This window comes from Melospiza georgiana, chromosome 8 (genome assembly GCF_028018845.1).
Source record: "Melospiza georgiana isolate bMelGeo1 chromosome 8, bMelGeo1.pri, whole genome shotgun sequence".
In the NCBI taxonomy this organism is placed as follows: Eukaryota; Metazoa; Chordata; class Aves; order Passeriformes; family Passerellidae; genus Melospiza; species Melospiza georgiana.
Window position 1 is genome coordinate 5,326,142 of NC_080437.1, and position 12,428 is coordinate 5,338,569.

The window sequence follows — 12,428 nt, forward strand, 5'->3', positions numbered from 1 at the left end:
CCTAGCTGGGCCCAGCTCCTTCCTGAGAGGGGACAGAGGGAGGGTTCTGTGTGGGATCTGTCCCCTGGGCTGGGTTTATGTGTCCAGCAGCAGCTCTGTGCCCTGGCTCAGCTGGGACAAGCCCCAGGGAAATCTCTGCTGCTGCTTGGAGGAGAGCCCTGGATGTTCCTGGGTGCTGGCACCACGTTAAGCTCAGGAATTTAGGCCAGGAAACACTTCCAGCAGGGAGGGATGGGCAAGGTCCTCTCCTTCTGGCATCCTTTCCTCCAGGGCAGCCCTCCAGCCTGCCCCACAGCCCTGCTTAATCCCTGCCTCCCCTCCAAGCCAAGAAATCCATCCCCATGAATGTGAATCCATCCCCCTGTCCTGAGGGCGGCAGGAGCTGCAGGGAAGCTGTGGAAGAGGATGGAGGCGAGACAGGCCTGAGGAGCCTGGGTCAGCCTTTGAGCAGCACAGAAATTTGGGATGGAAGCCAGAGCACTGCCATGGGTGTGCCAGGCTGCTCTGGGCCTTTGGCATGGCACCCAGGAGCCCTGGGTGGGTCCCAGGGGAGGAAGAAAGCAGAGTGACCTTGGGGTAAATCCTTCTTGGGAAGATCTGAGTGCAGGGTGAGAGGCAGCTGCACCCCTCAGCTCCTTCTCAGAGGGAGAACTGGAGAGGCAAAGGGAGCTTCTTCAAAGCCCTTCATGCTCAGCCAGTCCTGCTTCCTCCACCACCACCTACAGATGCCTGTTTCTCCTCCTTTCCTCTCCCCAGGTTCTGTGCCTTGGTCAGTGCTTCTTTCTGCTCTCTCAATTTCTCTGTTCCCCAGCAAATTTATGGGGAAAATGTGTGAAAAAACGCCCCAAGTTTTTTCAGGTTTTTTTCCCCTTGGGGACATTTCAGGGTGGGTTTCTGGTGGGATTTGAAGTGGAATCTTGTGACGGTGTTCACAGGGGCTCTTGGATTGAGGAAGAGACGAGGATCTGACTCCATGTTTCAGAAGGCTGATTTATTATTTTATGATATATATTAATTAAAACTATACTAAAAGAATAGAAGAAAAGGTTTCATCAGAAGGCTGGCTAAGAATAGAATAGGAAGGAAAGATAACAAAGGGTTGTGGCTTGGGCTCTGTGTCCAAGCCAGCTGACTGTGATTGGCCATTAATTAGAAACATCCAACATGGGCCAATCACAGATCCACCTGTTGCATTCCACAGCAGCAGATAATCAATGTTTACATTTTGTTCCTGAGGCCTCTCAGCTCCTCAGGAGGAAAAATCCTAAGGAAATGATTTTTCATAAAGATGCCTGTGACAGAATCTGACTTGTGATCCTCTGGTGTGCTGGGCATTAGATCAGGCTGGTGGGGGAGACCCACCGGGAGCCCCTCAGCTGGGAGAGCTGGCAGGATACAATCCTGTGCCATGAGTTTGGTGAGCCTGCCCCATTGTGGGGTGAGCTGTTCCTTTCTTCATGCAACATCAGCTGAGCTGTTGTCTCTGCATGTGCTGCTCCAGCTCCAGGAGCCTTGGGCATCCGTCCAGTCACAGGAGGAGAGACATGGGACTGAACTCCACAATTGGCCAAGCTGGTGGATTTCCCTGTGGCATGAAATTAAATAGTATTTGAATGCTCACCGTGGGGCTAATGCTACTTTGTGCAGCTTTTTATGAAGATTACAAAATTGCAGCAAAAAAGCAGATCTTGCTGTAATTAGAAGATAGAAGAGTTAATCATAGGGAGGAATTAGGATTCATGCTTGCTCTGAAATTTTCCAAACTGCTTTAAAATTCCTTCAGCTGAAGGAGCTGAACTTCACTACAAACCTTTTGCAGGCTGAAGTGTGGTTTTCTTCATTCATTTGAATTGCAGCACAGAAGTCACAGGGCTCTTCTCCCCAGAGGTTCAAGAGGCTCTGAGTTCATTTTGTTGATATGTGAAATCATTTTGGTACTTGTTGAGCCATAGGACCATTTACTTGATGTCCTTGAGGCAACCCAAGCATTTTATTGCTGTTTATTCACCCTTTGAGATAAGATTTGAAGCAAAAAGTCACCAAAATCATCAAAATTTCAAGTTAGAAGGGAGAGCTGGGTGATGAACCCCCAGCAGCTGGGGGAGGGACACACTCCACATAATGCACCATTAAAACTTCATGAAGAGGTGTCCCAGAAAAAAAAAAAAAAAACAAAAACAAAACAAACAAAAGCTCCAAACCAGAAAAAAACTACAAAGCACTGGGCTTAATATTAAATTCTTAGTTTTAGCAGTCTGGTCATTTTCAGGAAGGAATAATCAGCTTAACCGCATCATTCCCATATTTAATGTTCTGAGCGGAGAGGGATTGTCTGATTTCCTTTTCCCTTTTTTTATTTATTTTTTTTTTTCCTCTCTTTTCACAGTAATTAATGAAAGTCAAAAGCAGCAACTGGAATCTGTGAGCTACTCATCCCGTTATGCCCTGGGACTGTTTTATGAGGCTGGCACGGGGATTGGAGTCCCCTGGGCCGCTCGCTACATCGCCGATAATCCCTGCGTGCGCTTCATCTCCATCGATAACAAGAAGCGCAATATAGGTCAGTGCTCCCATTATTCCCCTTAAACACAGCCACAATGGAGGGTGCAGAGCATGAGAAATGCTGTTTAATTGAGTGTTGCTGCTCTGAACAGAGGCAGTGTTTAACTCCAGTGTTCGACTCCCGGCCGCGGCGGATGGCGTTTCATGTCGCCTTTGGCCTGTAATGAAGCACACAATGAGAGCGGGCTGGCCCTCAGAAAATCAGCCCCCAGCACATGGTTTATGTTACTGCCTTTATGAGACCGGTGTCAGGGGATTGGAGACATCAAAATGTTGCTATTCCAGGAAAGAGCTGGGGTTCCTTTGTTTAAACACTGGTCTGTGCACTCGCCCGTTTGTCTCCCGTCACCCAGCTCCTGCTCTCTCCTCAAGGCTTGGAAGCAAGAATGACTTTGGGTAATTGGAGCTGCTCAGCCCAGTTCAGAGTTGGCCAGGCTGCTTTTGTGACCAGGGAGAGCCCCTGAAATGGCTGCACGTGCTTTGTGGGGCTTGGAGAGTATGCCCCCAAGACAGACGCTTCTCCTGTCTTTCTGGAGGATGGCAGCTGGGGAAGTGTGTGTTTTATTTATTAAATGTGTTTCACCTGCCAGGAGTGGGGTAGCATAGAATAGCTCAAGAAAAAACACTTGCGGACCAATCAGAGTAACAGAATCCAGCATGGTTTGGCTTGTGAGGGATCTTAAAGACACAAAGTTCCACCCCCTGCCATAGGCAGGGACAACTTCCACCATCCAGCCTGGCCTTGGGCACTGCCAGGGATCCAGGGGCAGCCACAGCTGCTCTGGGCACCCTGTGCCAGGGCCTGCCCACCCTCTCAGGGAACAATTCCTAATTTGCACTATCCCATCCTTCCCTGCCCTCTGGCACTGGGAACCCATTCCTGCTTGTCCTGTCCCTCCATCCCTTGTCCCCAGTCCTTCCCCAGCTCTCCCAGAGCCACTTTAGGCCCAGGAAGAGGCTCTAAGATCTCTCCAGAGCTTTCCTTTCTCCAGGCAGAACACTCCCAGCTCACTCAGCCTTTCCGTGTAGGAGAGATTCTCCCTCCCTCTGTGCAAGCACAAATTTGTTGTTTACCGTAAGAATTTAGCCTGTTGATCTGACAAAAGAGAAGAATGGCTGGACTGGCCAAAATAAAGATGCAGACGCCCTGATGTGCTTTCTCCAGCAGGGACTTAGGTGAATATGTGAAAAAAGAGCCTAAGGAAAGCCAAATAATAGAGAGTGATCTTTTTTCCTCTGGCATTGTCTCCTTGTTACTGACAGCGTTCAGCTGGAGATCTTCTTGCATCTGAGATTCTGTTTCCATTGTTGTGTTCAATGAAAAATACCTGATAGTTAATAGCACCTGCTGATATTATCCTTACCATTGTCAAGCAGGAATTCACCCATACTTTCCCCACTTCTCTGCACATGTGGTCTCAAAGCCCCAGCACCAAGAACAGCAAATATGGAACTGTGATGGAATTATCAAACAGCTTTGCTGTCTCCAGATGCAATTGAACCAAGAACAAAGCAATTATTTGGGGCATATTGTTGACAAATACATAGAAAGTACCAGAACATCAGTGTTGACACATACCTTTCTCACTGAAAATTTCCCTTGAATTGTGGGACAGTTCTGTTTATATGAGCAAATTTTTCCAAGAAGAACAAATTGTGTGTGTGTGTCTCTTCCTAGGAGACAGGCTTTAGACAGCACAGGCAAGGGAGGTTGAGTGTGAAATTTATTTACATGTGAAGTCCTGCAATGAAAACACATGAATAAAAAGTTCCTTTATGCTTCTTTTAGCACATATGCAAGTATTTTGCATCTGCATTTTTCTTCCTGTGCTTTAAAGTGTCCTGCAAAAGATTTCAGTGGGAGGCACAGGAGCACCTCTCTGTCCCTTTTAACTCCACTCCACTCATCACCTTCCCACTCCTTCGTTCTTCAGCTTTGATTATTTGGACTCATTTGAAGAAGAGGATGGTGACAACCAGAAAGTAAACATTCAGAGCAAGCAGAATTGCTGGGTGAGGCAGCTGAGATCTTCCAGGGCAGTCATCATTCCCTAAAAGCCATCACTTTCTCCAGTTGTTTCTTCACCTGATGTATCCAACAATAAATGGAGGCTTATCTCACCCTCACTGCCTCTTCAAATAGTAGGTTTTTAATAAACAGCCTTGAACAGTAGAGATCCAGAGAAAATAACTATAGCTGGTAGTTGTCCCCTGCAGGAGGTGTGGAGCTGGATGATCCTCAGTCCATTTTATGATTCTATGGTCCCGTGAGCTTTCTGCTGAGGGACTGATATAACATCTCCCTAAAGCAGCTAGTCCAGCCCTCAAAGGCCAGCAGCAAAGGCTGTTGGAAGCCCAGAGTGTCCTTGTCACTTGTGTGAGATGTGGCAGTCCCTGCCTCGACTCAGTAAAGCAGAGACATCCAACTCGTGGGCGTTGCACCAGTGAAACCCAAACCGGCCTTGTTGCTGTCATCACGCAGGGTTTGATAAAGAAATTATCCCTGATGCCTCAATTCCTGGTGTAACCAGGAGCCTCCAGGAGGGAAGGCTTTTCCCAGCAGCTGAGGATCCCAGCTGCTGTGGGCAGAATCCCATGCCTGCCTGCAGAGGTGATGTTACGTAAGGGAGAGCCCACCAGAAGCGTGTGCTGAATTCCCCGTGTGGCGTGCATGAATATTAAACACTTTGTGGGATTGGCTGCCTCAAACACCCCATCCATATTTATACCAGGTCGGGGGGGACAGTGGGAATTCTCCAGCATCAATTATTTCTGGAATACTGCAGTCTTTGCATCTCTCTGCATTCCAGGAGGACTAAAGATAGATGACACATCAAAGGGGAAGTGGTTCCTTTCTTTTGCTCCAGGATTGTGGGGTTATGTAATTTAAAGGGAAGATCTGCCTTGCAGGTTTTTTGGCATTGTATAATTCCTGACTATCCTCTTCAATTTTGAAATAGAGATTCCTTTCCTTCCTGAAATAAGAATTTTTAGGAAGATGAAGGAGTTAAAGAACTATTTAAGTTCTTGCCTTGTTACGCAGCTGGTTGTGTTGTAATCCTCTGCCAGCCCTGCCTGCCTTTTAGAAAAATAATCAGAAACTGTTGGTAAGGCTAATGAAATGCTGAGTTTCTGAATATGAAAAAGTTAGTGCCATTCTTTCCATGACTCCTCCCAAATGTGCCTTCTCACGGAGTAGATTTTATTCCAGGGAGAATATAGGACCTTAGGAACCACAGGAATTTCTGAGGATAATGGGGAAGCTTGCTGGCCCTCTTCCCAAACAGCAGCGTGGCATTGTGAAAGTGACCCTCCCCCTCTCTTGCTTTCTAGGTTAGTAAAGTTAATCACTGCTCATTTTTAACTTTTAGGTAGGGTTTATGAGGCCTGCACATTGACTTCTCTTTTGGCACCGTGTGAAGCCTCCCCGGGAGCAGGGATGCAGTTCCAGCCTGTCTGGAGGTGTCCATCTCTGCCGCTCTCCATGCTGCCCCAGCAGCATTCCCTTCTTCCAGAGTTTGTTTGATGTGGAAAAACCCTTCCCCTCCTGCTACCCTGGACTAGAATGGGGTTCAGATGGCAAAACACATCTCCCCAGGAGGCTTAGAAATCCCTGAGGGTCAGGAAACAAAAGCACTGCGGTTTTTATCGGGATCCGTTACGGCTCCAGGTTTTGGGCAGGAACGTGAGAAAAATACTCAATGCTGTTCCCCTAAAATGAGGAGAACACTCCTGTGGGAGATGTGTGCCTGTCACATCCATGGACAGTTTTCTGCTGGAGACCAGGTTGTGACCCTTGGATGACCCCTGGGCACTCCAACAAATCGTTTTGGAAAGCTGGAATGTGTCACCTTCCCAGAGGGGATCTTGAGGATCTGGTTTCTTCAGTGGCAGAGCAGAGATAAGGAGTTCATCAAGCTTGGTGCCTAACAGCCAGAATGACCAGCAAGTGTTCAAGCACCTCTTTCTTTGTGGATTTGCTGAAAATAAAATCTTCTTCTGAGAATGTGCTAGTCCAAACAAAGGTCTAACCAGGAGAGGCTTCCCAAGGAGGGATTTGAGGGAATCACTTGATTGAACAACCAGCTCAGCTGAAATGCAGCATAACCCACATCGTGTCCTGCTCCATCCTCCTCATTGGGGCATCCAAAAATCCCCTAATCAGGCAAATTCTCTGGCTGCTGGTTGTAAGGCTGTCTGTAAGGTGACAAGCCAACATGCCAAGGGGACAGGAATCATCTGCTGCAGAGAACAAAGCCTGGCCCTGTCCAAGTCTGCTGGGATCAATGTCAGCACTTGAGCTATGATTTCATAGATGAAAACAAATTTTTCTGATAGGACAAAAGCTGATGGTTTTAAACTGAGGGAGGGTCGATTTAGATGAGATAAAACTGCCAGTTTTTTTACAGTTAGGCCCTGGCACAGATTGCCCAGAGAAGCTGTGGCTGCCCCAGGATCCCTGGAAGTGTCCAAGGCCAGGCTGTTGCAGAGATTCTCCTCCCTGACTTGTGTTCTCATTCCATGTGCTTTTTCCCCATCTGGAAGAACAGAGTGGTACCACAGATATTTTTGCTCTTACTGACTCCCAGGCCAGAGGCACAATTGTCAGCACGTGTGGAAGGCAGATGTGAAAGAGCAATGCTTCAAAAGCACCTCTCCTCTTTCTTCCTTTCTTTCTTGCAGAGTCTGCTGAAATTGGGCCCTCAGTGGTGGTGCACACCACTGTGTCCTTTGGCAGCGAGCACCTGGACTCAGACCCCGCCGAGGTGCAGCAGATCATCCTCAGCCACCTGCAGAGGGTTGTGCCCTCCCTGCCTGAACCCAGCAGCATCAAGTGCCACAGATGGAGATACTCCCAGGTACTCAGCTGGGAGGACCTGCTGGGGACCTCATTTTCCATCCTCAGGGAGCAAGAGGAGAGGGGATGGTTGCTCAGCATCCATTAACAAATTCCTCCAGGCAGCCATGAGCAGCATCCAGGGCTGGCCAGCACAGCCAGGTCACTTTTAGCCATTTTTTAACATTTTTGGCCTGGCTCAGCAGTAAGTTGTGCAGCTCTCCTGGTAAGCAGGGGTAGGAGCAGTGTACAGGAAGGAAGTAAATCCCACGTAATTCGGTGGGATTTTTGCTGGTATTTAAAAATCATGACTCAAATACATCTCTGTGCATCCAAAAGTACGTGGTATTATTAGCAAAATTCCCACCCTGCCACAGAAAAGCAGAAGTACAGACGAACTAATTGTTGTTATTTGATTTGGCCCAGCTCAGTTTAACAGAATGTTTTGCAAAATGTATTTAAAAGTAACCTACCTAAGGGTAATAATAGCAAAATGTGCATATTTTGCAGTCTTCTTTTAAAAATCCAAGGAAATTGTTGGTGATATCCTAAAGTACTGGAGTGTATCTCCATGTTTACCCAAAGCCTCTCAAGTTAATTTACATTGGTGAATTTCAACGTGGAGGTGGATGCAAAATATTTACTTTTAAAGCAGTCCCCTAAATTTTTTTCCTTTTTTGAAGTTGCTGTGGATGGCTGTTGTGGAGTCTGCTCATACCCCTTGATCTGCATCCAATTTGGGAACCTGGTCTGGTTAGCACAAAGTTTATTTTTCTGCAAGTAAAGTACTGGTGGATTGCAAAAGCAACCTCAGCACTGGTATTAATACTTATATAAAACCTACAAAAGTTGTGGTGTGTTCTCTAAGTTCCTCTTTATCAGTTCAGGGGAGAGTTGGATCCATGTGGCACTCACATTCTCTGAAAAAATTCCTTTGCCCAGGATTTTTCTCCTGGGAAGCTGAGAAGCCTCAAAGAAAAGGAAAACAATTCTTATCTCATTTGCTTCTCCTGTGTTTTGCTCATGTAGAATGTATTTAAAAAATTGTTTACCCAAAAGTAATTACCTAATTAAATTCTGGTGTGAGTTGTTTTAACTCATTAGCCAATTACAGCCAAGCTGTGTCGGGACTCTAAAAAGAGTCCCAAGTTTTCATTATTATCTTTTTAACATTCAGTAAATATATTTTTCTGTATTCTTTAGGATCGTATAATATAATGTAATGTAATGTAATGTAATATAATATAATATAATATAATATAATATAATATAATATAATATAATATAATATAAATGTAATTATATTATATGTAATTATAATATATATAATTGTATATATAATATTCTTTAATATAATATATTTACATATAATATATAATTATATAATATATAATTATATATATGTAATTATATATATAATATAATATTCTTTAATATAATATAGTTTTTATATATTTTATGTTCTTTAATATAATATTCTTTAATATAATAAAGTAATAAATTAACCTTCTAAAAACCCTAAAATCAAATGCATCATTCCTGCCTTTGTCAGGGTAGTCCCTGCAAATACAATATATCCAGCTCTGGAAAGGGCTCCCAAACCCCATCCAATCCCTGCTGCCAGCCAGGGCTCTGTGTCCAGCAGCTGCTGGTGCCACAAGAGGAATTATCAGCAGCCTGTAATTTGGTGGATGAATGTCAATATGTCTTAGGTTGCAGATAAGTCCGTGTAGGTCAGACCCGTTATCTCAATAAAGAGATCTCTAAAGCCACCCTGTAAAATAATCACTGCCTAAATGAAATATCTGGGGCAGAGCTCCCTCTTTCTCCTAAAGCTCTCTTTACTTTCAGTTATAATAAGCTGTTGCCACAGAGGCCAAGGGAACTGATAAGATGGGTGCCTGTTTCCCCTGACTCTTTTAGTTGGGATTTACCCTACTCGTTAATTAAATCCGGCTGTAACATCCTTCACATGGCCAAACACAATCCTGGGATTAAAATGCAGACATTACAATTATCCATGGCAGATGAGGGATTAGGACTTCCAAAATTCTACTGACACTACTTAGCAGCACAGCTGCAGCTCTGGATCCCCTTTAGCTCTAATTATGGGGAAGGCACCATTAGCATTCAGAGCCAGCAGCTTCCCAACCCACCGTGTGCCTTTGGCACAGTCACTTTATATGGAATTGCTGAGGCTGGAAAACACCTCCGAGATCTTTGACCAAATACCAGGAGGGGTAGGAGTTGTTTGGTACAGCCAGCACCAAATAAACACTGGGTAGCCAAAGAGAGAGGACACTCAAAAAAGACTTTTTCTGCCATGTCTTTCTGCATTGTTTGTACTCAGCTCGATCAGTGAGAAAAATTCAGGAATAAATTAAGTACTGATTTAAAACTGGTCTGAGGGAGAAGCTCTGGATTTGCCATACCTGGATAGAGTCCTCTGTTCAGCTGAATAAAGGGTGAGGGGTTACAATTCCTTGGAAGCTGACAGTCCCATGAGGAGACACAGCAATGGCTTACTGGGTGGAAATCCATGGAATGATCAAAAGAAATTTGTAAGAGTATCATGCTTTTTAGTAGGTTGGACAGCAGCAGCAATTTCTGCATGCAAAGGGTGCTCAGGCCTTGGCAGGGGCTGCCCAGGGAGCTTTGCAGTGCCCAGCCCTGCAGGTGTCTCAGGCAGGGCTGGAGGTGGCACTCAGTGCTCTGGGCTGGGCACAAGGTGGGCACTGGGCACCGCTGGGGCTCCAGGGGCTGGCAGGGATTCTCCAGCCTCAGGGATCCTGGGGTTCTGTGATCCTGAGACAGGAGGTTGAACCTGTCTGGGATTTTGCAAGCCCCACTTTGCTGATGTGAGATCACCCTCACAACTTTTCGGATCTCAGACAAGTCATGTCTACTGAGAATAAAACACAACAAACTGTACAGTTTCTAAATTTCCACACACAATCAAGTTTTACTCTAATTATTCATCTCCCAGAAGTAAATATTTTACTGTGGTGCTTTGATGGTTAATGTTTGGATCTTTTGGAGTGGGAGGCCAGGCTGGACAGCGCTTGGAGCTCCCTGGGATAGTGGAAGGTCCCTGCCCATGGCAGAGATGATTTTTAAGGTCCCTTCCAACCCAAACCATCCTGTGGTTCTGTGACGTGCTTCTCAGGAACTCAGATCTTTCTCTGTGTGTGAAATTCAGGTAAATGAAATACTTCTCTCCCCACTCCCTTTGTGTTTGTCATTCTCAGGTCACCAGAGCTGTGCCCAATTGTCCAGGACAGATGATTCTTCACACTCAGCCTCTCCTGATCTGTGGGGGTGATGGATTCACTCGTTCCAACTTTGATGGCTGCATAGAGTCTGCCATGAGCCTTGCAGAGGCTGTGAAGCCTCATTTACAGCAATTTCAAACTCAGGCTGCTAAAATTCCTCTAGATTAATTATGAATTTTTGCCGTGATGGATCGAATTTGAGTTTAACATCAACATCATCTTGCAAGAAACAAATAAAGGAAAATGTATCGGCGCCCTGGAATAATTATTGGGATGGAATTAAATTGAATTTTCCAGGATCTGTGCTCAGAGTGGTTGCTTTGATTAAAATAAGACTTTCCCTGGCTGTAGGCAGAGGCACAGAGCTCCAGCACTCTTGCCAGGTCTCCTGATACTTTTACAGCCCATGAAAATTATGTCAAGGAGAGGAGCCTGACTTGAAGCAGCACAAAAATCCATGAAGCTGCAGAGTTTATTCACTGGAAACTCCTTATTTTCTCCTTGTTCTAGTGACAGGACAAGGAGAATGCCTTCCTACTTCAGAGGGCAGGGCTGAATGGGATATTGGGAATTAGGGTGGTCAGGGTGGGCAGGCCCTGGATCCCTGGAAGTGTCCAAGGCCAGGCTGGAATTTGGGGCTTGGAGCAGCCTGGGACAGTGGAAGGTGTCCCTGCTCATGGCAGGGGTGGCACTGGATGGGCTCAGAAATTACTCAGAAGTTAACCAAGAAAAAATTTATTTATTCTAAATTGCATTTTAACTTGCTCTTCCTCTTCAGTCACATGTCACAAGTCTAGTACCTCTCTACCACAGCACTGAAAATAACAAAATACAGCAGACAGGATTTAAACCATTAGGGGAGTACAATTCAGCCTCTGTTTTTCTTATTTTATCTCTTCATTTCACCCAAATCTGACATCCTGTGTCACACCAGCTGACCACTGTGATTTACTGCTGCCTTTGGCCATTTCTTGCGGGGTATTTTAAGTGACACTAAGAATTTAAGACTTGTTAATTTTAAAAGTAGGCAGAAAACTGGATGTGAGGCGTGCTTGGCTCAATGGTTGCTCTCTGAAGGGCTGTGATGCTCTTTCAGGGGCTTTGTATCAGCAGCAGCAGTGACAGACCAGTGCAGATGTCTCTGACTTTTCCTTTCACCAATCTCTCAGCTTTGGTCACCCTGATGCCTCAAAGTACCCAAATCACAGATTCAGAGATGGTTTTTGAGTCATGAGATTTTCAATTTGGAGCTTTTTCAAGTCCTGGTGAGTCTCAAATTGCTCCTTCCTCATATCTCAGAATCAGTGGGGTGGAAAAATCCCTGCCAGCCCATGATGCCCACCTTGTCCCCAGCCCAGAGCACTGAGTGCCACCTCCAGCCCTTCCTGGGACACCTGCAGGGCTGGGCACTGCAAAGCTCCCTGGGCAGCCCCTGCCAAGGCCTGAGCACCCTTTCCATGCAGAAATTTTCCTGACAATATCATGCCAGGCTACCAGTTCTGCAGCATCCCTCCAGTTAAGATGATTTAGGTAAAACCTGCTTGGTTTTACCTGTTTGTTTGTTTGGTTTTTTTTTTTAAGGTGGAGAGGAAGAGTTGGGAAGAGTTGTTGGATGTGTTCCTCTGGGCAGCAGGAATGCTGGGAGCAGGGAGATGTGGAATTCCCATACAGGGTGATGTTTCAAAGAGCCCTCTGTATCCAGAAGGGTGGCAACAGAAGAGACTTGTCTGGTTGATTTCCTGGGATTTCCCCTGATT

The 12,428-nt window shown here is 45.7% G+C and overlaps 1 protein-coding gene across 2 annotated transcripts in view; it reads left to right on the forward strand.

Moving 5' to 3' along the window:
* Positions 1-12,152, forward strand: part of RNLS (renalase, FAD dependent amine oxidase) — a 58,713-nt gene extending 46,561 nt beyond the window's left edge. For both annotated transcript variants that reach the window (XM_058029439.1, XM_058029440.1), the window contains 3 exons: positions 2,387-2,560; positions 7,246-7,421; positions 10,648-12,152. In XM_058029439.1, the coding sequence (XP_057885422.1) occupies positions 2,387-2,560; positions 7,246-7,421; positions 10,648-10,839 (542 nt within the window). In that variant the 3' untranslated portion in view covers positions 10,840-12,152. The remainder of the gene's footprint in view (positions 1-2,386; positions 2,561-7,245; positions 7,422-10,647) is intronic.
* The last annotated feature ends 276 nt before the right edge of the window (positions 12,153-12,428 follow it).